The sequence below is a fragment of the Maylandia zebra genome, linkage group LG10, assembly GCF_041146795.1.
Source record: "Maylandia zebra isolate NMK-2024a linkage group LG10, Mzebra_GT3a, whole genome shotgun sequence".
In the NCBI taxonomy this organism is placed as follows: domain Eukaryota; kingdom Metazoa; phylum Chordata; class Actinopteri; order Cichliformes; family Cichlidae; genus Maylandia; species Maylandia zebra.
This window is the reverse complement of record NC_135176.1, coordinates 8,838,282-8,863,644: the sequence shown is the minus strand read 5'-3', so window position 1 is coordinate 8,863,644 and position 25,363 is coordinate 8,838,282. Positions and strand designations below refer to the sequence as shown.

Genomic DNA, 25,363 nt, shown 5'->3' with positions numbered 1-25,363 from the left:
AATAGTTCTCTGGGACTGTGGTTTTAATCAGCCTATTAAAGGGCCATCTGTTTGTATTTCATACACGTAAAAGGCTGTTTCTAAGAAGGTACTGCATTTTGTGTCTATTTTTCACAACTCTGGGGTTTGCGTGGGCTTTTGGTATTGGTTTGCTGCAGTTGGTGGATTGGTTTTCCATCTGTTTCACAATGTCTTGTTTCCATATCCCTTCATTGTCACACGCTTCATCTTTGTCAGACCTCATCCCTGATGTGTGATAGCACTGCGGTAGCCTCCATCCCTCTCCATCTCCACCAACCAGCCATGCCTGAGACAGAACAGCAAACTCCATCGTATACCTGACAGAAAATGTCATTTCAAACGCCGTAGAACAGCATGGAGCAAATTTCTCTTTCTGTGCGGAAGGAAACAGTACTTGGCCCAGCAGGTGCTTCTGGGTTCCACAGCTTCTCTGGTTACGTTGAATATGTAAATCTTTCAAGATGGCCTCATATATATATAATATATAGATATATATTCATCTTGGATTGTACTACATATGTAGTGAAATAGATTGGACAAACAAAACCAATTTAATCGGATACGGATTTTTTAGGAACTCATGGACCCAAAGAGACGTTAGTGTGTTTCTATACAACCGTAAACGGGGGGGGGGGGGGGGGGGCTGCACTTATGACCTTCCTTTTCCTGTAGGAAAACAATACAAAGGTACAGCAGCTGCAGCAGGTGGCACATAGGGAAAGAGAACTGCTGACCTTTGCAACTGGTATGATAGTGGGTGCTTCTGAAGGATGAATGCTCCCATAATCTAGAGCAGGGCCAAGCAAGCTTATGAAAAAAAAATGCACACCAGGCCATTGGCCTGAATCACCAGCTAGCTTCCCCGGGTTTAGCAACTGTCTGCTGCAGGGTGATAGAAAAGATATATAGAGCTGTGAACCTTTGAAGCACACCTGATATGCTGACACAGAAGAGGTAAGGGGCTATTTGGTGATGTAGTTGCATCCTTTGTATACTTCAGATCAATGAGGTCTTAGAGAGAAATGGGAAGATGTGCTTGCCCCTTGTATCTGTGGTTTCATCTCTAAATCAAAATTTTAAGTAATATAGAATATATTTTGAAATGCTACGCAAGACGATGTCTGATAAGAGAAGGTCAGGTCTGTGGTGTGATTGATCAGTCAAACCTTTTTTTTTCCTGCAGGTAAGTGATATTCAGAGTGTATTATATGTGAATGACAAGCTGTTAATGTAAAGAATACGACAATCTCAGACTAATGCACCCAAGACTAAACACACAAAAGGTTTAATAGCCCAATGTGGGTAAAGCGAGGACACCATTGCCTTGTGTCTTGTATCCCAACCATTTACAATATTGACAACTTTTTTCTTTCAAACTTTCTTTGCCGTTAAACTCTTGTTTTTCTGGCTGCAGCTAATGTTTGCGTATGTGTGTGAATGCTAATAAAGATTTGGATACATTGCAGACTCATTATGAACAGAGAGCCCTCTTAAGTTTTCATACATCTTAAATTCCCATTTTTGCACACATCTTGGCTACGATACTGAAGCAGGTGGGAGGAATCACTAGCCTGAGGCTGATGTGGAGCTTACATGTGTCATGGGTACATGCAACATTGTCCTCCACAAGATCGATCCCCACTGCTTGTGTTTTTACTGCACTCGTGAGACAGCGGTACACACAGCAGTGTATCAGTAGACCAGGATTCTATTGAACTAGAATTGCACAGCAGATTGCTCCTCAGATCTTGTGACCATTTCTCTACAAGCCGGGTGAGCTGTGACCCCAGCAAGTGGTCCCACAGGCCAGAGTGAGTGCTACAGGGCTGGAAGCAGATGGCCCTCCTGATGCCACACTGACTCACAGATTGGCTTTAATTGCCAAGGCTGATCATTAGCCCAATAGGTCTGCGTAAGCCGGGGCACTCCATGAGTCGCAGGACTTAAAATAGGGCCCGGCGACGAGTGTTGTGATCTCATACACTTGAACGATCATGCACGACATATTCTGCTCCTGTGCACTCAAACTCTCAGACGCACACACAGAAGCATACAACAGACACAATTGAAAGCTCTTCGAGGCTGCATATCGGGGCAAGGGAGGTGGAGGGACAACCAGGGGCCTCTCTCTGGTTTTCTGTCTGCTTCTCTGACTCACTGTCTCCACAACAGTGCTGACTGCACATTCACACACACGTACACACACACACACCATCACACATACAGGCTCTCTGAGCTCCACAGGCCACGACTCCATTCCCAATGACAGCAGTTAGTGCGCTGCTGTGACGTCAGTGAACAGCACTGTATGTCACGCCCTGCCTACTTCTATGTGTGGAGTCATAAAGCTGGACTGCTCCCACATCAGCTTTGTTTTCCATTACCCACTTTCTGTTTCATGTACATGTGCTTTGCTGTCAGAGGTAGACACCATCGAATGCATCCATCAGGTGTAGCAGCACATTACCAAGTGGTCCTCCTGCATGCCCTGAGCACAGAGGAGGACCAGTGGGGTTTTTTGGTTTGTTTTTTTGGTTTATTGTTGTTTTGCAGTGTGATTTTACTTTCCTGTGTAGATAAAGGGATGCTGACAGATTACATCAGATGCTCACATGCAGACAGATCATAGGTCACATGCACACACATGTGTTTCCATGAGTATGTGGGCATCTGTCTCTGCGGAACCAGCAACCGCACTCTCACAGAGGCAAAGCTGAAAGGCTAGCTATTTCCTGAAAGTGGAAAAGAAGCCTCACCTCATTTGCCCAGGCCTTAACTCACCCTAGGATAGCAGACGCATCCTCACACACTGAAGCAGGCAAACAGTCTGCCACAGAGACCCATAGACTAGGTTCCTGCGGTGGGGAAGATGAGGTGCTGTAACAGGCAGAGTGGCAACGCTAAAGCTCATTATGTCTCGGCTGTTATGCTGCTGGTCTTGAAATGAAACTCGAGCTGTCCTGCCTCGTACATGGATGCCACCTTCGGACGCTGCTGGAGACCAGCAACAGAACAGAAAAAGACCACAGACCTGGATGCAAACTGAGGAGTACAATATGTGTGTCTCTGAGACCATGCTCTCTTTCTACTTCCTGTTGTTTTGATGCCACCCACTGTTTGAGAGCTCCAGCGCATTGGTACTTGCTAGGACTCTACCCAGCTGTCTCCACCTTTTCCTCCATCTTTCCATCGTTCCCTCTTGCTGACTGGGCTAATAGCTCTCCAGTGGCTCAGTACTGCTCGTTTCCTAATGGATGGCTATACTTTATGCAGTATACATGAAGTATAGTATGCTTATAACAGTGCATACAGCCCTGCAAACATTGTTTGCTTCTGCAGTGATCAAGTGAAGTCAAGTGTTGCAGCCCTATTTTTGGGTCATGCCACATTTTACCCTACTTGCCCCTGGTATCTGGAGCAGTGCTAGATTGTGTAACCATGGAGCTGGCCAAAAATATAATAAGTCTGCAAAAGCTCGGGTTTAAGATCATGTTTACATATTATATCACATTTTATCCTTTAAATGAATTATCACTGAGAAGGCGAGTTTGACTGTACGAGATATGGTGAAGCATAGTTCAAATCCACCAACACATATTTAACTTGAATGATAAAATGACACGCAGTGCACTCTCTTTCATTTGAGAAAACCTGAAATTACCCCCCTTCATCATTCATCTGTCCGGTTCAGTACCACCCCCAGAACTGGGAGATGGGCATTAAAATGCATAAAAAATTAAGGCTGTTTACTTGGACACTAATGAGAGGAGGCTTAAGTAGTCTAGTTTAATTAGTATGATTGGCTCCACGGGGACCACACAGGCAGGGCCATAACAACTGATTCACTTGGAGCTCACAAGACCTTTTCATACACTCTAAGTGTCAGAACTGATGTCAGAGGAGATTGGACTGCAGAGACATGTTGCCTTTACTGATCCTAGGTTGGAAAGGAGCACTGCAGTTAAATGCACTGAAGCAGACCATTACATAAGCACTACTGCAAGGTCAGACATCTGTGTCCTTCCTGTCTGTCTCTCTCTATTTAAGTCACTATCCTAAACTGCCTTGGTATTAAGGTTGTGAACCGAAAACCCTGTCTCATTCTGAAAACCAGTTTCACAATTTCCTCGACCAAATGGATTTAAATGTCTCTGCCTTATCTATCCTGGCAGATTTCTCTTCTGTTTTTTGAAATGCATTGTTTCTGTCCCTTATTGTTTCATTCTCCAGTGCTTCATCTTTAACTGCTGCAGGTGTGTGAGTGACTGGGAGTTATATTGAGGCTTGTGTGGAAGCCCAATGTGTTTATATCAGTTGTGCAGCATAGGAGCAGTTTCCTTTATACTGAAGAGCACGGGAAGTAGTACAAAGAAGAGGTCGAAAGTGCGGCTACACTTCAATAAAGAGCCTAGTTTGTCCTCTTTGATGCTATGCTGCCATGCACTTCAGCTACAAAGAAACAGCACTCTTGTCACTGAGAGCTAAAAGACTAGAAGTAGAAGACTCTGAGCTCTTCCTGAGCTCACGGCATAACATCACATTGCAATGTCACAATCACTCACACACCGTTGTACAGCTGCATCGGTTTCTTCTGCTTTTAATTTATGAATGATTTCTAAATATGTAAAGCTGGCAGCAGGAATCCACCCTACTGAAGTGTCCTTGAGCAAATCACTTAGACACTGCTAGCACAAGTAGGCTAGTCTGTAGCACACCCGTTCCTCACCTCTGACCTTCTCATGAAGAGCAGTAATTTCCCAACAGAAAGATACATTATATGTTTACCACTGCTCTCCTGAGATTGCAGATTTGTCTTTTCAGTGCGTTATGAATTAAAAGATGTTGGGTTCTAAATTATTTTAGATTGTTTTTGTTTCAGGTGGCAGAGAAGATGTGATTTAGTTATGACTAACAGAATCTGAGATTTTTATTTATTTTGTTTTTTTATTGCTTTGCCTCTGAAAGATTACCCAGATTAAATTTTAACACATATGCATCTCCTCTCGGGCCTCATCATTTGGTCAAAAGACAAAAGATACGTGTGCAATTACCAGCGTAAAGCCAGGCTTTGCTGAGGTCTGGATTCACTCCTCTTCTCTCATTGACTCTTTCTTTCCCCCATCAGATGCCATCATTGGCAAAGGATCAGTGTGCCAAATTGTTTCATTACTTACAGAAATCATTACCTTTGGTTTAAAAAAGAAAGTAAGAGGGAAACACAAACGCAGATATATTGACCTGCACATACGCAGATATATAAATGAAGTCAGGTGTGACTATATGACAGAGCAATTGACTGTTCTTGTACTGTAGAGATGTGGGCAGTCTTGGTGTTGTAGAGCCTATGTATTGCTGCTGTCTGCAGTGAAGAAGTGCAGGCTATATGTATGTATATGCTGAATGCCTGTGGTATTGTGTATATCCATTTTTAAATCCTCTCTAAAGCATATCATTCAGTGCTGTGTTGCAACTCATTTTTCCCCTTTGGAGGAGGCACCGGACTATCCTGTCATCACTCTCTTTTATTGTCATAACTGTGCACTCTGAAAAATAAATTACCTCATTGTACCACTTGACAGGCGGTGCTTATTTTGTACCCTGTGGTTTTTACTTTACAGAGAGCAGTCTGTTTCCAAAATCTGACCTTTAAAAAAAAGGTTCAAAACTGGGTCATACTGACCACGCAATGCTGTATCTATTTAAGATCTGCAGCCAACTTGGAATCACCAAGACCTGAGGAAACTTCAAATCCAACATTTCTAATCTCTGCACCACATTGCAGAATTACAAAATTGTCAAAATGTGTTCAAATATTTAAACCATTTATTTTTTATGTGGCTGACTGACTGTTCTCCCAATTTTATACCTTTAAATCTTTTAGACACTGTGAATGCATGCACCTACTTTGGAAAATGTGTCATTTTGTGAACATCAGGAAAAGTACACAGTAAAGTCTAACTGCTTATATTATATTATGATATCAGCTGTTTGATGATCTGTCATTACTGGCATTTGTATAGTGACTGAAACACTTTAACAGTGCATGAATGCATCACACGATTAAAATCCACTTATAGTCAATCCTATGCCAGAGTGTAACTCCAGTTGCTTTTGACGATAAGGATTTGAGCCTATAGATGCACACTGCTATTTTTAACATGTCACCTCTTACTTTAATATTGTTTTATTGAGCTGGCTCCATAATAGTTTAGACTAAACAAAGCTGGATGCAGCTATACTATGTGGCACCGGTGCAAGATTCGCTTCCCTGCATTTAGTTTGTAAACATGAATTTTGAATCGTTAAATTCAGCTGAGATATTTAATTTCGAAAACTTGTTTTTTTAGAATATGTCTTTTATTGATGCTGTAGGCTTTTTATAGCCTAGTTTTGCCAGGCAAATGAGCAAATGTGAATTAATCTGGGACCTCTCAGTTCTGTTTCACTTTCCAAAATGACTCTGGGTGGGTAGACTGAAACCAACCAAGGCAACATAACTTGTGATATACCGCTTATCAAGAGAAAAATATAAACAGACAACAATTGGCAACAAATGCTGGGACTGTACTCTGCCAGAGCGAACAAAGTACCAGTAATATTTGCAGACTGCCATTTGAAAAAATGTCATTTTATTAAGCTTTCACACTAGACTATCTGTTACAAATCAGCTGATCCAAGAAAATGTTACTAGATACTAAGATACTAGCCTGTAGACCTAAGGGAAATAGCTGTAGGGAAATAACAGATGGGAGGAATAAGGCATTATAAGACAATAAGGCAAGAAACTCTGTCACTGTCTGTGTAACCATTTCTCCATCCATCCAATATCCCATCAAGTTTCCTAACCACTTATCTGGCTTAGGGTTCGATGGAGCATCATCTAAGTGATTATTTACCTGTTTAATTCTTTCATCCTGTAACGATTCTGTTTGAAACCTTCGTCGTGGAGCTCTGTGTTCTCCTTTGTCCTTTGTGGCGCATGCACCGATTCCAAGCATTGAAAGACACCAGACATAAACACGGCGAGATTAATTTGAATGACTGACATGCAACCCAGCTCTGTTAATCAAGTTATGCTTACTCTGATTAGGACTTTAATGTGAGTAAGATAACCTGGTTAAGGTGTTTACATGAGAGTTGCAATAATATGTGTATTGCATTAGTCTGGTTATAATTGAATTACTTGTGTGCATGTAAATGCTCTTTCTCTCTGTCTCTCTGGCTCATTTCCAGACCCTAGCCTCTGCATTGTAAGCGAGGGGAACTCTCTGTGTGTACTGTAGGTCTCCTCTGATCAGAGGAGAGGTGAGACGTGAGCATGTGTGCAGCAGTTCATATGAAAGCCACCTGGCTCTCTCCAGCTCTGTGATTTATGCCTTTGATAACAACAACCCAGAGATGCTTTCAACAACAACAAAGTCACACTGACGGATGACAACAATAGGACACTTGTCAGTCTGGAGATGAAAAGATGTCTTGCTAGGTGGCTGTCTCTTTGGTAACTTTGATAAATATTTTCTTTCTTTTTGTTTTGTTTATTTGTCTCTATATGTTTCTCTATATCTTATCAAATGTTATTGATGAAGCAAAATGTGTAGTGGAGTCAGTTTTCCATTTCTGACAGAATGCCTCCCTCAACCCATGACAAGGCAGCCGTGTGCTTCACTGGCCCGGCTACAACTTCTGTTGTACTTCTTAGTGTCTTACAGTGAACTTCTTATAGGTCATTTACAATTTCCTTTTCTTTATTTTACAATGAATTTGCTAAGATCTCTTCCATGAGTCATCCTTTTTATTATTAAGACATAGGTGTCAAACTCTGGCCCGCGGGCCAAATTTGGCCCGCAGCCTAATTACAAATTATTATTAGAGCTGGCCTACTGGTATTATACAGCTAATATATATATTGTTTAGTATTAAGCGTTGTTTGTTCCATATTCAGATTTTCAGCAAAGTTTGAGTCCATAAGGAGAGATTCATTCTTAAATCTGGAGGAAGATTTTTTTTTTCAATAAATATTAATGTTAGCCCGCGACCTTGTTCCAGTTTTGAATTTTGGCCCACTGTGTATTTGAGTTTGACACCCCTGATTTAAGACATACAAACTACTGAGCAGTGTAGACCCCTCTATGCAAAGCAGCGCTGAGCGTCAGCTAAACCAAATTTATTCTGAATAAACTAAAAAAAAAACTCAACAACACTCAAATGATGCAAATGCAATTCAGAAACATAACCAGAAGGCCACTCTGAGCCCATCTGCCACCAAAACGCTTATACCCAGTTTCACAGAAGAAAATGATCAGGCTTCACCAGGCTTTCTTTGGCCATGTTACACCTCTCCTCCATGTGTCCATAACATGTGATTGTTTGTTTGCTTAGGTAATTACAGAATCAGGTTAGTTTTGATGAGAATCAGCATCAATCAAAAAGGAAGTTCAACCTAAAATTACAGAGACACACATTCTTTATCTACTTTCTTTACTCCAAATCTGTTGAACGGTTTACATTTACGCTTCAAATGTAGAAATATTCTCCTAAATTTCGCCCAACTTTACAGCAGATCAATTTTAGATTAAAGTGCAGATGAAAATTGCTGCTTTCAGCTATTTTTTAAATTTATTCTTATTATTTATTTAATATATTATTATTGTTTTATAATTATTTAGCCTCTTGTTTTCTGGGTTGTTACTTCTTCACCTCTGTTTGAATTATGAACATGTCCTTAATGCAACTTAATATTTTGATTTATTTGTAAGATTTCCTTGAACTTTGAAGCGACCCATAATTTCTTTATATTTTGGATTAGAAAGGCCATACTTTCATCTAGTTTTTCCTTTTTTAGTGCTCTGCAGGCTTTTTGAAGTTGTTTCAAAGTTGTTCTTTGAATATTGGCTGCTTTTTAAATCATTTTCAGTCCTGGCCTCGTACCTTAGAGGGGAATGTTTTTTCAAGCTGTTTTTTAACCTTTCAACCATACAAAGTGTGTTCTACCAGCGTTAACTTGATAAATGTGTGTGGGTGTGTAACTTATCAGCTATCACTCATCAACCTCATGGTTATTGAAGCACTACCAAAAAGGTAGTCTATACTACTATGTGAATTCCATAAATTTAAGGTTTTCCTACTTGTTTAAACCCGATGTGTGAAAAAGGAATCCACTGTGATGCTAATGATAGTCTGCGCTCTCGTACCTGTTTGTAAAAGTTGGTTTTGGCCTTAAAATTAATGCAGCAATTTATCAGAGATGTGCAGCACGGAAGGAGAGTTAAAGCATACAGGTGGTTCACACCAGGCAATTTACTGCATTTTAAAATGATGCAATCCATACTTTACTAAAACTACTGTTAAGACATATATTGTATTTTAATGTATATAATGTAATGTATTTTTGGCCTTCTTAAGTGGCAATTAATCAATAATTGAATATTTTGAAAAGGAAGATTGTTTTTTTTAATTTGCATGAGATTTTTTTTCTTGTTAAACCTTCACTTTATTAACACTAACAAAATCAAATGTGTCATTTTATTGCTCTGTTTCTGTATTTACCTAAATGAGGAGATTTATGGGGGTTTTTCAAACCAGAATTCCATGAAAATGAATGGCACACCAGAGTCCTGGCCTTATGTCTCCCTCTATTTCTCATTATCTTTGTCCTTTCCTCTCTTTGTCTTCTACTGATGTGTGCTGGTATTCTCGGTTCATCTGTCTTACTCATCAGCGCTCTTCGCTGTTCATCTGTCTTACTCCTTCTGTCTGCCCTCCGAAATCGGCTGTAGCAGGCTGAAAGCCTTGTTCGCCGGCCCCTTTTGTCGAACCAAGCTACTGTGTTAAGCATCTTAGCATGAAAAGTCTGCTAGCCAGCGAGCTAATCCTGGTTAGCTGCTTGTCTAATCCCAAATTTAATGTTAAAATCTTGAAAACACTGATGCAGAGCAATACTAACACTTTCTAAAGAGACCATGTTTATATATTGTATTGACAGCATTTTAGATTTCCACTTAAAAATTAAGTTATAGTGTTGTTGGTTTTAATAGTTTTCAGTTTCATAAAGATTTTAAAGTTTGAGCATATTTGATCCATATCCATAGAAGCATCCTCCGTCCCTGGGTTCCTCCTGTGCATTAGTCAGTTGACACTCTTCTTATAGGAGAAATGAGGAGAGTGCTCTGTGACTGATGGAGCTGCTTTGTCAATGACAGGGGAGCTGCTGCTGGCAGTTTTGGGCCAAAGAACAGTGCAGATTACATTAACATCAGTCAAGCTGTTGTCAGACTAGTAGGACATAAATAGGACCTTATTGATGCATAATGCAACAACTTTTCATTGTGACGTTCTCTGAGTAATGGGTTCAGAAAGTGAGTCTGTGGCAAGAAAGGCAGTGTGCCAGAAAAGATCTGCAGAGATGTATCAGAAATGGCGCATTGGTTAAGTCGAGATCAAGTCGAAAAAAGAGTATTGTCTGGATAGATCGATATTTAAGAGTCAGCATGAATCAACTGACTTAGGGTTAGCTTGAAAACATGGCAACATCAGGCAAAAAGAGGCACATCAGTGTTTTTAGAAGTGGCGAGAATTAATTTTACTAACCACTTCTCCTAATTTTTTTCTCCTTTGCTGGATATCATATTACTGTTAAAGGGCTTTGACAGTTTGTAATAGAAAAAACAAAACTGTTGACCCAGACTCCAACAAGCAAAAATCCCAGAAATCCTTGACAGAAAAATTGCACTGTGCGGTTTGATCACCGCTGACACTGCCCCTACTGCGCCTCTCCACCTACTTCAGTACAGTCAACTTCACAGAGACTCACAAAATACAGGTGCAGCTAGAAGAGGAGCTGCCGTGCACCCAAGAAAAATGCCACTTCATAGACATAAAGTAGTAAAGTATAGTGCTCTGGATCCACGTTTTGCACCTTCAGCATAGATCCAATGATGTGACGTATTTGATATGGTATTCTGTTTACTGAGTTCCTTTAACCAAAAGTTCATTTTATGCAGTGAATGATATGTTTACATGCTGTATATCATGGTGGCAGTTCAAGCAGAAGAAATTATTAGAAGTTAATGTGAAAGTTCTAAAGGAAAGACTTGCATGGTCAGGTAAGACTTTAAGTTAGCATTACTACAGAGAATAATAACTAAGGAGTTTTGACAAACTGTAGTTGTACATATAAATATTTGAGACCATGCAATCCTTTTGTTTAGCAAGAGCCAGCGTCTGGCAGTTTTGAAAGTCCTCATCTTTCTTTAGGTCTAATCTTTCTTCCTTCTCGACGAAGCATTCTCGAGGAAGGCTGAATTTCTGTGAGGAGCGAAAGCTGAGGACAGTTCCCTGGAGTCCGGACACCAAGGCCCCCGGGCCTCCACAGCTCATAAACAGATGTGTCCTTGTCCCCAGCCAAGCGCAGCCACTCAAGTGGCAAAGCAGGGGCCCAATAATTGTGAAGAATAGAAAGCTAAATATTGGCTTTATCTCCTCAGTAATAAAAGGGCCATGAAATTGATTTAATGCTGCAGCGCTTCTCTTGGGTGGCTTCTTACAGCGTGAGCACAAAACAATGAGCAGCAGCCATCTATTAATTAACCCACCTAATCCTGCAAAGTTAATCTCTCACCACAACTTTGCCCGCAACTAACTTCCAAGCCAGTGGGTCTATTGGGGGTGTCATGACAATGGCAGTGAGGGGAAGATAGATTCAGCACTTAGGAAAAAGGGAGCGAGAGAGAAAGAGGTGGAGAGTGCACTGTTGTGTACATCAACCATGAGGGACATTGTAAGTGGAAATTCAGGGGTGCATGGCCGTCATTAGCATAGCTTCAGAGTCGATTTGTGTTTTAGTGAAAAGAGGCGGAGATTAGCTCTTGGAGTCGTTTTCAGGTGTGCTGCGGCTGCAGTAGCGTAGGCGGGGTGGATTTAAGTTGCCTTTTTTGTTGTCTTTTGTGTGTCCTTTTTCTCCTTTCACCATGCTACCTCAGTCTGTTATTCTCTCCTGAGCTGTTAGATAGTCGGGGGGAAAGTGGCATTTCTTTTTCTTCTTCACCTGCCTACCAGTCGCAGCATGATGGCACCTCACACCCAACTCGCACATTCATGGTCATATTGTGTCGACAGAGTTGTGAATTACCTCCTTCTCGGGCGGCTGATGAAAAGCTATGTGTTTTTCTCTTTGGCTGCAGCTCATCTGACCCTGCCCTCTCACCTCCCCCCCATCCCTCCCTCTGTCTCATCAGTCTTTTGTGTGAGTCCCTCTTCGTGGAATAGCAGTACAAGGCTGGCTCGGAAAATAGGTCACCCGCTGGTGCTCCTCTTACCTCTACAGCATTCAAAAAAAATAATCCTCTGAGGTATCTTGTGCCATTTTGTAATGTCTAAACCACAGTCTCCAGAATATAGCCAGAACACACAAAAAACACACATGCACACATATCAACTAAAGGAGGGGGGGAAAAAATCAAGAAAAAATCCAATTGAGGGAATTTGGAGATCATTTCTTTGCTAGTGAGGAAAGCATTTCCTGTGGAGATAATTTTAGGAGGCTGATTAGGCATAGAAGGTGTTGAGCCCAGAGTGAGGAATCTCATCACCCATACTAATGACATGCCATTCCTGTGCTGAGAGCCCAAGCCCTGGGCATGGACTAGTCTCTGTCAGCCACCTCTAGCTACTGTGTTCATTAAGGCCAACAATGTAATTACAATTCACAGATACTGTGTTGGCTTAATTACAGTCTGATTATTAGGCTGATATTTGTTGGAATAATCAGACCCTTTAAAAGTGGATTTATATTTGCATGGAATTAAAGCCTTGATTTTATTAGTGTATCACAAACTGCCTGATTTCTGAGTGAGTGTATGCTGTAGATGTGGTTTAAAGTGGCGAGCTTAAAGAATCTCAGCGTCGGGGTATAAATGTTTACATCAGTAAAGTATTTACATGAGAATAAACAAACACAAAAGACTTCTTCAGTCTTCACATAAGCTCACAGATGGAAATCTCTGAGTGACAAATCATCCAAGAGATGCCTTCGTCTGATTGTGGGAAATGTTTTTCTCTGCTACATATGTTCCACCTGAATAGCCAGACAAAAAAAATCAAAAATCAAAATGTGGACTGCATTACAGTGGATTATTCTGATTCCATAGACACTCACTGTAATTGGGAGCACTCCCGAACAAAATGCAGGGATGGTCCCCAGAGGTAGGGCCATTATGCCCATGTCTATGCAGCTCAGAAGTGGCTATAATCTTTCATCCAAAGCATGTGACATAAACACCCCCAGAGCCAAATTCTTCCACTAATGTAATCAGAGATCTTACACGGGTTTGTGCTGTAGCTGAATACAGTCCTACACATTTGCAGAAATGTACCTTTATATAGTTTGAAGTCATACATTTTTCATATATTCATTCTTACATGTATCGTCATCAGCATATTTTTCTGTATGAGTCCAAAGATATAGTCTTTACAGTAAGAGGATGTGGATTATATTGCTAAACATGACATTTTGAATACATAGAAATCAAATGTTGTGTATACGAAACAATTTGGAGATTGTTTATTTGAGTTACTAGGTGATTTGTTTAAAATCTCAACCTTCTCACGTGCCAGGTTGGATTTGACAGAGCTGACCTATGTGTCTCTATTTTTTCCCAGCTCGTTTTATTCCGTGAGTTGCTCGTGGCTATCGTTTTGTTTCTGTGTGTGTGGATCGAGCAGGTCTGCGGGGTTTTGAATCTCACTCTGTGTTCTGTAGGAGACTGCTGACAGATGTCGACCTAACACGAGCCCCTGTCTGTGAAAGCTATAGTTTTATCCTGTAGCTCAGCACTGGTATCAACATTCTCTTGCAGCTTTGGGAGGTACTCATCTCTGTGCACGAAGTGATGTGCGTGTGTATATGTGTGTGTATATGTGCCTGCAGGCTTCCCAGCGACAGCATATGGACCGGTGGCGGCGGCGGCAGTAGCGGCAGCGCGTGGCTCAGGTAGGGGGGCCCGTGGAAGAGGCGGCTACTTGGCGTACCCACAGAGCACAGGGCCAGGTAAACGCTCTGTCCATGTTCTGTGTGGCTGCTGCTCTCTTCAACTTCTCCTGCTCTGCTTCTCCCCATAGACATAGTTCCCTCAGCCCCCAACACACTTGGCAACATTTTGAATTTAGGCTCACATACATATTTAATCCAAAATATCTACATACACATCCTTTCAGACATAGCCCTAGCCGCTCCAGATCCCTCTAAAACATGAACCGGCAGCTTTAATTCCAATTCTCTCATCTGGAAGATTTTTAAGGGCTGATGACAAAGCACGACAAATTTTAATATGAATTCCGCTCATGTATGATAACATAGCTCTGTTTACTTTTGAGACAGTAAAAGTCTTCCCAGGAGGAAATTTCTGAAGCAAAACCTTAATGAAGAGGCGATCCGCGGTCTAAAACATCTGTACTCGAAGCTCTCAGGGTTTTAGCATTAATAAGAAATGGTTACACATGCAAGAAAATCTGATCTTAGAGCAGCTTAGGGCAAATAAAAAAGTCTTTCCTTAATATCTTCTTCTCAGAGTATGTCTATAAATATTTTTAGATTCAAAAATTGAGAATATTGTAACCCATGAAGCTAGGTAATGAATTTCCAGTTTGTCTCAGTATTAAACTACCCAAATGGACATTTTCCTTTGCCTCGTCCAGATATTTGTCATTTAGGTTAAACTAAGTTGCGTAATGTTTGGTCTAATGGTGGATTGTCTCTTAAAAGAAATAAATGAGGAGAAAGCAGTGGAGTACAGTAATGGCAGTCATTTTTGCTCCCAGACACTTTTCTTACAACCTGATCATCAAAGCACCGTGAACCTCGGGTGCCTTTGTGATCACCGTTGTGTCGGTTCTTTACGAACGTCAGCTTATCCTGTGTTGCTCTATATCTGTAAATACAGACGTTTAATAGGGAAATTGGAAAGATTAGTCGGTGCTTTAGCTGCCTGCTTGTAGAGATCAACTTTAAGTACACACGCACTCGAGGAAAGCGTTCTGACAGCACACACCCCATTCGCAAGCAGATGAATATCTGCCAAGAGATTTGTACCAAAAAAACAGGATGCAAGTTTCTTTCTGTCTTAAACAGCATTGATCAACTTGTCGGCTTCATTTAGACATCCTGTTTTTTCCCCCACCCTTACAACTGTAGATCATTCAATAGCTGTCAATAATAGCTCCCCTGACTGAACACACAGCCTCCAGGCAGTGAGGAAAAACTGTCTTTCCTAATCAGACATACTATTTGAAGCTTGTTGGAGCAAATGTGTTTTAATTGTAACTCAGATGTTGCCTGGTTTGTGCAGTGGCTTACAGATATAAAGTCAGGAGACAATTGGTGTTTAATGACATGTGCTGTGATGTGAAATGCACACTATTGCACATGAGCACACTGACAGCTACAGTACGGGCGCACACTACCTGCACGCACGCACACACGAATGCAGACAAGCAAGCTCACGCTCTTCTTCTCATTTGAACTTAATTCAAATCAACAGAGGGAACACTGGAAGCCAATCAGATGCTCTTTCTCTCACATCAAGCTATTTGATTTTGTATTTTGAAAACAAAGAACTTAACCAACAATTGCAATGAACATCACTAAGAAGCAGGAATGTTGATTTGGGGTTAGCAGCAGCCAGGAAGCAAGAGACGTGATGGCAGCTATTATGTACAGTTTAATTCTGACAGCTGCAAATGGAAGGGAGACAAGTAAATGATTATGAACAGGGGCGAAGGGGGAGGGGTGTCAGAGTGAAAAACAGTGACATCATGGGCCTGTTTTAGAGTACTTAAACAGCCACGAGACAGTTTAAGGAGAACTCTTTAGAAAAATGGCAGAATGTGTCTGAAAAGCAGAAAATGGAACAACAATAATAACAGCAGCAAAATGTGGAATATGAGCATAATTTGACTGAGCTCATAAAATGTCAGCAGATCTAAAACAGCTGTATTCTGTTTTATTGTTGCCATTTAGTATCCGCTCTGTTCTCGGGAGAAAAACTTAACAAATGCCTCTTGACGATCCAACGAGAGCAGCTCTCCATCTCGTGGCTTTGAGTCGCAAATGATTTATTAGAAGTCCTCAAGATGACGCCATTAACACGCAGCGTGGAATAATACATGGAGTGCTCTCCTCTCTGCGCAGACACAAACCAAACAGAGGACACAGGTTGTTTAGACTTGACCTTCCTCTCTGTTTGTGTCATCTGGGAACGTTGCTGCATCTCCATCCCGTCGTAACATTTAATTTGCAGCACGCTCGGCCCGGGGTGTCAGTCCAGGAATAGCAATGCTCTTGCTTTCATTTTTGCTAAATTCTCCACGTTTAGTGCAGACGTACATGTGGATTCCATGTGCTTTGACTCCACCTACAGTTTCCATAGAGCACCACATATTATATATGTGCTTGTGGACTTTGACCCAGGAGGAGAGAAGAATTGGCGATGATATTTCACCTGAACCGGATGCCACAGGCTTTAAATAAAAGTAAAAATGCACACTTGATAATCACGAGATATAAGTGGAATGCTACAGGAAAGCTTTTTGTGTAGGTCGAGGCTTGTTTGGAGATTGGCAGCGATACACAAAGAGAGTGTTGTGAAAATGAGGAAGACATTTTCCATCAGTGACAGAGGGCACTTTCGCCCGACTCCCAGTGCTCAGCAGACAGAATGACAGCATGCTGACCTCTCTCTGTGCGACAGACCACTGCTGATGACAAGGTGTATTTTGGATGGCAGTGGCCTGCTTCCTGCAGGAAACCAGAGACACAGCTAAGTGGGCCTGTGCCACTTTTTCTTTGATCTATTACCATGTGTTTTATTGCTTAATCTTTTTTTTTTTGCACTATATATTTTAACACTACTGCACTACCTTTCTTGCCTGTTTCCAGGCAATAAAAACTGCCAGTCAGCAGGGGGGGAAAATAAAACACAGAGTTAACGGTTACTACTCAGACAGGCTAATAAAAAGCAAAAGCGGTGATTGGTGTAATTCCAAATGGGTTTTTTTGCAAAAGGTTGGTGTTTGGTGTGCATTTGAAGAGGTGGTTTTTTTTGCTACTCTGATCCCCATCAGGTAGTATCTTGCACCTCTCAAGTGCAACAACGCTTGAGGGGTAGTCTTGATGTGTGTTTTTGGGGACGTTTGAGAAACTAGCTTCAGGCGAGAGGTAGATCAGAGAGATGTGGCTACTTGACAGAGTTTACCATTGCCTGGAGGTGGAAAGGTGCCAGTCCATACTTGGATTTTTAGGCTGGTATCAAGCTATGACTGGGTGCCAGTGGAGGTTTTAAAAGGCAGTCGTATTGTAGCAGTTGGAAAGGCTGAGCATCTGTATATTAAGGCTAACATTGAGGAAATTACTTATTTGCCTGTATTTTAAACACGTACACTTTAACCTCTGCTGTGTATGTGAAGAACAAACCAGTAAATAGAGAAAAAGAGCCATTGTTGCCACAGTTATTGAGACCGACAGGTAGTTTATTGGGGAACTGAATGGTAAAAATTAGACATACATGTCAACAACAACCTGACCATTGAAATGCACGCTGAGAACATCACTCTGAATATTATAAATGGATATCTAACAAATAAAACACGTGGAGAAAGTTAGTAATTTAGCCATTCTTTTTAAGGTCTTCTTTCCTCCTCATTGTGGTACTCTTTCTCCATTTTAAAGTAGACTTATGTGAAATCTCCTGTGCGCTGTCAGATGAAAACTGAGAAAATGCAACTGATGCAGATGGTTCTGACAGTCCAGGGAACTTCAAAGGTCCCAGTGTACTCTGGTTGAGTGTTTTCCTGAGTCCCTCTGAGCTTTCTGAGAAGCTCAAATGTCAGTCTCAGATCTCTGCTCTACCTGCAGTGTACACAAAGCACATCTAACTGCATTTACAGGTCTGGGTACTTGCTATGTACAGTATGTCTGACTTGACTCAGGTGCTCGAAACTGAAATAGAGTGGCTGTGGCCAGCCCTATGAATAAATTGTGCTGCAGTATAAATTGCAGAGGTGGCCCTGCCAGTTTTATTGGGATTTAGGATAGTCGTCACATCATTTAAAACCCATTCCTCCCCTCAGTTAGCTGCTCCTCTTCTTTGTTCTGATCTCACGTTTTCTCATCTCACTTCTCCTTCCACCTCTTTTATTTCCCAGCGATTAAAAGAAAGGAAAAGTGACAGTCATTTCCAAGTTAAGATTATTATCAATTTCCTCCCAACAAGCTCTGTGATCTTCTGCAGTGCCTGAGAGGAGAGTAGGACTGGCTATGTGCACGAGGCTTAATCAGTCTGGCTCTTAGTGAGCATGGGTCCATTTGTCCCAGATGCTAATCTGCAGAGCTCAGCTCTGAGGCCAGAAGCACTTTACATGTATTTGCTGCAAAATAACATGAGCAGGCATGCCAAGCCCATCCTGCTCGGGTTTTTGTCTAAGGCCCAGGGAAAGATTTGACACATCGGGGAGGGCAAAGCGTCCCTTTGCACCTCCACCACAAAGCGGTGGTTCACAGCTGTGGGGAGCAGATGCTCTGAGGTTACAGGCACAGGCCTTCGGGGACATCACCGCTCTGCCCTCCAGGGGCTGCATACATAACACACTCTTCAAAGAAAACTTAATGCTAGGAAGGTATTTTGCTGTCAGTTCTGTGACTTCAGCTTAGAAATATAGTATGTGTTCGATACGATAGTGCATTATGTGGTTATTGCAGAACACTGCAGAATGCTTACTTTGCAAAAAGAAGCGCATAGTTTTCTCCACACTGTGTGGCTACATACTGTAGTGGTTTACATGTTCATGTGCAAATGAAAGGTTGCTGGTTTACTTCCAGTCAGAGACAAAAATCCCCTTAGAGTTGTGTTGGTAAGGGCATCCGGAGTAAAACTGCAAACTCAGACATGCGACCCTGCTGTGATGGTCCTTTGTGAACGAGGGAGCAGACAAAAGTAGCATCTGCAGTCTTTTCCACCCTAACAATAACACGTGAAATAAATGGATGTGAGATTTAGCAACCCATTAACGTACAATCTCTGAGTAAGCATTGCTCTAAGAGTCGGTTCCTCTTTGATTTATTCATATATTCTTCCCTCTGTGTCTAAATGACCATTAGACGTAGCCAGCATCGCGCTCAGATTTCACTCACAGAGAGTCTTAGATTTCTTCAGACCACTTAAGCCTGACCAGACATGTTTGAAAAAAATGTGTTTAGCCAAAAGGCCAGCGCTGTCAGCTCTGGGGCTGCTCACGATGGGATAATCTGCGCCGACTGTCGATAACCGAGCGCCCTTTCTCAGTCCCAACCAGACCCGATCCCTCACAGGTTAAAATCTGCATTAAAATCATTTAGCATGGCCTGTCTGGGCTTTGCTGCTGCAAATTATTGCAAGCGGATTTCTTTCTCTGTTGCACATTGTTTTGCCCGTGATTCTGCGCTCACACTTTCTCTTGGCGCTTGGCACTTTCCACAAGTCGTTCCCCAAGGTAAATCCATATCTCTGTTCAGTTTGCCCGTTACGGGAACGAGTGGCAAGAAAAGGCAAGAGCAGGCATAAAATGAAAAGTAAAGAAAACAGAGGCCTCAGTATGGGTGAGTAAATGCAAGAAGAAATCATCTGTTAAAATTCATTAGCCAAGCTTCTCTGAACACAAAATGACAAGACATTAAATATGTATTATTTATGAAATGTCTGTGCTCTCTGAAAAGGGTGTCTAGTGCTGTTAATTACTCAGCCATTCATTCAGAAAAGATTATTTCAAATGGAAAGTGAAAGCAAGGCTAGACAGCAAAAGAGCTGTTAGTTTCTTTCACGCTATTTTTAAATGACATTGGTGAAAATGGAAAAGCTAATTATGGTAGCTCTAAAATTCAAAGCTAATTTGAGAAGCAGCATGTCAGGTTTATTGACATCTTCTGCAGAGTGATGTGGTTTGATGGTCACCGAGGAATCTTGCTGGTGCCGCAAGGGAAAGGGAGGAGTGGCTGCATGAAAATTTCTATTTGCAGAACTTGGTGATAGATTTTATATTCCCCGATGCCTGGTATTTGTTGACTGCGTAAATAACAGATATGTTCATGTATATTCAAAGCTTCTTGCACATGAAAAGTCAATATTTTGGTGACGATCAGAATTCCAAACAGAGGCCTTTTAGCGAACCCTTGCACAGTAGAAGATGTGGACAAAGTGTTTTCCTCTGGTTTTAAAATGAGAATGATCCCAAACTCGACAAAGACTCCTGGTAAACCTTTTCACATCCTGAAGACCCACGAGGCCATATTTTATCATCAGTCTGATTAAGGGGTTCTTTTATTTTCCAACTTGTGGGAAAAAAAAGAAGACTACTTTCAAGGTTTGTGATTCCTCCTTAAAGGCAGTCACCTGGCAAAGTGGGACTGAGAACAGGGCATTTATCCACTTAAAGAGAGCCACCCCAATGATGTCAGTAACAGATGACTGCAAGACACTCCCCTCTCTATCGCCTCACAGCCGGTTTTGGTCACTGAGGGCAGAAGGGAAGGAGGGTGGGGGCAGGGGAGATAATTATCAGTATAAATGAAGCCCTGCGAACGATTCGCACTGCTGGGTCCCCTGATATAGTCTCCAAGGCAACCTCAACACGCTCATTTGTTTTGTAGATGAGTAATTACATCCAATTAGTGGCCAGTGGAAAAAAGGAGTCCAAGAAAGGCCCATTGTTCTGGATAGATTGTGTGAATATTAATAGTGGGACGGTCTGAGGCACAGCGATATGATCGGTGATACTCATGCAGCTGTGGGCACACTCTGCCCATTCTCGTCCTGCATAACAGATCAGATAGCCACTGATGAAAATATATGGCTTTGCGAGTGTGGGCCTGCATGTTTGTGTCTCTGTTGTGCTCCTGTGCCAAACAAAGCCAGTTTCCTACCTGAGCCTCCCTCACCAACCTCGAGCTCTAAATGTTTCAGATTTTATTTGCCAGTATTTGCAGCGCCTTATTCCCTTATTTTTCTCTAACCGAGCCCTGCCCAGTTTGTGGTAATTGATACTTTTAAAGGCTAAATTGCATAAGATTGGTGTTTATTGTCCTTGGCATGTGTTTGGGTTTTTTCTTCTTCTTTTTTTAATGAATGATAAACTGTATGGATCTGCATCTGATCCTCAACCCAGTTGATTGTTGTATGTTTTTTGGCCTGTTGTGTTGCAGTTTTCCATTTATTGTTGTCGTGAGCTTCTTTGAGTATCATCCAACATCATTTTAAGACCTCTGGCTGCAACTGGTGGTTGCAGTTGTCACGTTTGAACAAATTTTCTTCCCAGTGAGCAAAAAAAGTCCTCTGTTCACATAAAACTTTAGTTTTCTGGGTAAGTAGGAAAGTTGTTTAGAAAGACACAAAGGGTCTCACTGGGTTGGAACCTCACCTCAAATTAAAGGCTTCTCGTTATTTTTCATGTCAACCCTGACCACAGGTTTAAAGATGCACCCACTTCAGCTGATTGCTTTTAATACTATTTTTGCTTCAGTAGCCCTAATACCGTAGTTTAATGTCAGTTTTGTCTAAACAATAATAACAGTAATTATCAACCTAAATCCAGCAAATCACCTACATCTACTCGAGAGTGTGCATGTCATCTACACCTTCCTAATGCTGCTACTTCACAAGATCACACTGATTACAATATGGTTCATTTTCAGCTGCCTTTATTGTCGGTTTTATATCGTATGAAAGTGACTTTTTTTTTATTGTACACTCACAAGGCGAGTTTGCACCGTTTTAAACTGGTGATATATTTGGAATGGATTCCTTATGAATCCCTAATAACGTGGTTTGTGCTATTGTCAATGTTTTTTCCCCATTATAATTATTCCATTGATCCAGCTTTTCCTCATTAGCAAGGCCAATCAATTTTCAGTGACATTTTTCTAAGTGAAGTAAATGGAATGATTGCTTCTTGAGCTTTGTTCAATGTGTCAGGCTTTATGTGACGTACGTGGGAAGCCTGCCCTATTTGGAGCCTATAATTTGATGAGTGGGCAGACAGCCCACAAGTGGTGAGATCAGAGTGCTAAAAAGCATTGGCGGGGAGAAACATGGCTGGTGCTTACTTTCCATTTGGCAGAAGTGGACTGTCTCACTCTGAATGGGTAGAGGTGAAGTGGCTTTGAATGGCTATTCGCTCCAGGACCCAAATAAAAAAACAAACACACAGCAGGGGAAACCCAGCATGGAAAAGCCGGTGTCACCAATCTCAGTCCCTGAGTAGATTAACTCTCTTATCAAAGAGGTGTGAGAAGGAGCAGTTTCTTTTAATTGCACTCTTTATATGAGCAGCTTGCCACAGATTAAGAGAACAAGCAATAAATGTCAGCACGACTTATTGCTGAATGACATTTTCTAAACTGTTGATAATCCACCATCTGTGTCAAAGAAAGAATTCGAAGAGGCCAATCTAAGACGTGCTCAGAGTACTTAGTACACTTGAGAATTCTTATCATCAATAAACATGAACGTGTCTGTATCTCATTCACATAAAAAGCTTATCAGTTTTTATTGGTCCAAAAAAAAACGAGGGGTTTAAATTAATTATCGATCAGTGCGCTCTGTGTTTCTTTTCATTTAAATGACAAAAGCTTCCTCCAGGTACGTCAAGTAAGAACTGTCGGTTTGAAATGAGAAATGTATTGACCTGCTTTGACCTGATTCTTAGATTTTTTTTAATTTATTTTTTTAGCTCACTCATTAATGCTTGCAAACAAACACTGGGACAGGTCAGTTATGCAAAGCTGTGGCCTTACTGTGTATTTTGTATTTATTGCTTTTGGTCCATTTCAATTAAGTTAATGAGCAGTTTTTAATTATATCCTTTCATGGAATTATTTTATACGTCCATTATTTTCAAGTTAGTGTATATACAATATAGCTGAACATAGCAAACACGGACCATATGCCAGGGGGTCTGGCCACATGGCAGGAGCTGCTGGGGAGGGAGGGCAGGGAGGGCCAACTAAAGCAGACAAAATATAAGGATGTGACCTTAAAATGGTGTAAAGCACCATCGAGCTATGCTTATCAATCTGGACACTTTGACTATGACAATGAACAAGTTGATTTCCACAATGATGGAGTCCCCTCCCCTCCCCCTCCCCACCCTATACTGTATCTCCCAGGCCTCCCCGATTATGGGTTTTACTCTGCGCCCAGTGACCAGAGGGGGGGGCCCTGCTCCTTTGCTGACTATGGCTCCCTGGGGCCCCAAGCGGCTCAGATGCTGCACAGTGAGCATGCCACCTCCGCCTGCAACTCCCCCCTACAGCACCTACACAGCCCGGATCAATTTAAGAACCCAGGTTTGTATCTGAGCATCTATCTCATCCACATTTTGGACTTTTCAGTTTGATTCATGACATTTTTCCATGCAGATGATCTAATCTTTTTTATACACATATACATATTTTCTCTTACTTTTGTTGAGGAAAAAAAATCCCTTTGAAAAATGATGATTAAAAAATGTCTTGCTGACAAAGTAGTATTGCATGTTCTTCCTCCTTTTTTTTTCTCCAGTTTTTAATGTAGATCTTTTGTTCCTTTGTGAAGTTATGTTCCAGCCCCTGCTTGCACATAAGGGGGTCGACATATACAGAATGTAATCCTTCATTTGCATGTGAACCAAATAACTACTGATGATGTCTGAGAGTACACTGGCCACTCTGACAGAGCTCAGGTTTATGTTAATTTGGAACAGCAAAGGAGAGAGCAAGTGTGGGAGTGAGTGCCATTTTTTTTCAGTCAAGCCCTTTAGGAATTCTTAGTGTAAGAGTGATTGCCGTATTATTAGTGTGTGAAATTGGTAGAAATGCTGTACAGTGTTGAACACTTAATAGACAACTTTTTTTTGCATAATACAGCCATTACTCCGCAACACAAGCACATTTTCTTCTTCTGTGCTTTTTTTCTGATCTTCTCTCTTATGTAATCATAGCTGTTAAAAAGCAAGGGATGAGACTAAGTCAAATGGAGTTCATGTTGCGATTTCAGTAACTGCTAGCTTTATGCAGATAAATTAAATAGAATTTCAACCTGATATTTTTTGTTTGAGAGCAGACAGGAATTTTTAATATATGCTGACTTTTAAAATAAAAGTGTTTATGTCAAATGTGTGTCATGGTGATGGCGGTCTTTTGACTGTGTTTTTACAGACAGTGTTTCTTTCATTAAATTCCTGCTTAGTGGAATATCGTCATGAGATCATGGGAACCCAGTGTATAATCATCCAATCAACCACTACTCTGGCTGTCTTTCCACCCAACAGTATAACTGTTTTAAAAAAAAAAAAAAAAGACAAATATACATATAGAAAGCAAAGCGATTTGTCCTGTCAGTCTTTTTGGGCTGAGGTCATGAGTGCGGGCAAGATTTTTCCCCCTAATGGTTAAAGTGTTGGCCAGCTGCCCCCGGCAGATGTTGGCATTTACTACAGGCTGTCTGTGTAACCTTTAGTACAGCTAGCAGACAAAAAAATGCACAAGACGAGCCTTTTAAAGACAACAAATTACAGAGATGTGACTTTGTGGGGTTGTAAAGGAATTGTTGGAGGCTTTTGTGATAATGCTTGTACACATGAGGCAGCAACATCAGCACTAACTGTTTGAGAAAACACTTTTCTTCTTATAGATTTGCTAAGCAGCGTGGACTGTTTGATGGGATAAACATCTATATAGGAGAGGGAAAGAGCTGATTTCTTCCCATCGCTGCAAGTACACATCAATCGCCCTTGTCTGTCGATTGTGAGGCTAAGTGACGTGCTGATTTATAGTATTTGATAGGCGATTTGGAGCAGTTAAGTAAAGAGTAAAGAGGTGTTTAGGTCAAAAGTCATGTTGCCTCAGCTCTTTAGCAGCACCTAATGAATATGTCTCTGCTGCACGCATGGCCCCTGAAATATTCGTTGAGTTGTTGAAGCTGAAGCTTGTCTCACCTGAGAGGGCACGTTCAAATCCTGAGTGAGTCAGCGTAGCTTAATTGCGTCGTAGCACGTGGGCGTTGTCTGTGGAATAGACTTGGAATCTGCAGCCAACCTTGAGCCTATGTGAAATTCAGAGACATTTAATTGTGGGTGTTTTGAAGGAGATAAAATTAAATCAGAATGTTTGACAAAAATGTAATTGACTTATAAATTACACAAGTATACAAAAACATCCGGAGATGGCAACTCCCACCAAGTGCATCGTTGCAGGACGTAAAAAAAAAATGATAATAAAAAAATAATAAAAATCTCTCTCCATGCTTTTTCATAAGATATATTATTCAATATGGTTTCTTGAAAT

The 25,363-nt window shown here is 41.3% G+C and overlaps 1 protein-coding gene across 12 annotated transcripts in view; it reads left to right on the top strand.

The window, feature by feature from the left end:
• msi2b (musashi RNA-binding protein 2b) overlaps positions 1–25,363 on the top strand; it is a 277,906-nt gene that overhangs the window by 239,743 nt on the left and 12,800 nt on the right. For 4 of the 12 annotated variants that reach the window (XM_004557375.3, XM_004557374.3, XM_004557377.3 and 1 more), the window contains exons 11-12: positions 13,946–14,065; positions 23,207–23,386. The exons of 1 other annotated variant lie outside the window; for it this stretch is intronic. In XM_004557375.3, coding sequence (XP_004557432.1) covers positions 13,946–14,065; positions 23,207–23,386 — 300 coding nt within the window. The remainder of the gene's footprint in view (positions 1–13,945; positions 14,066–23,206; positions 23,387–25,363) is intronic. 7 more of the 12 variants (XM_004557378.3, XM_076888986.1, XM_004557383.3 and 4 more) reach the window with 4 other exon arrangements.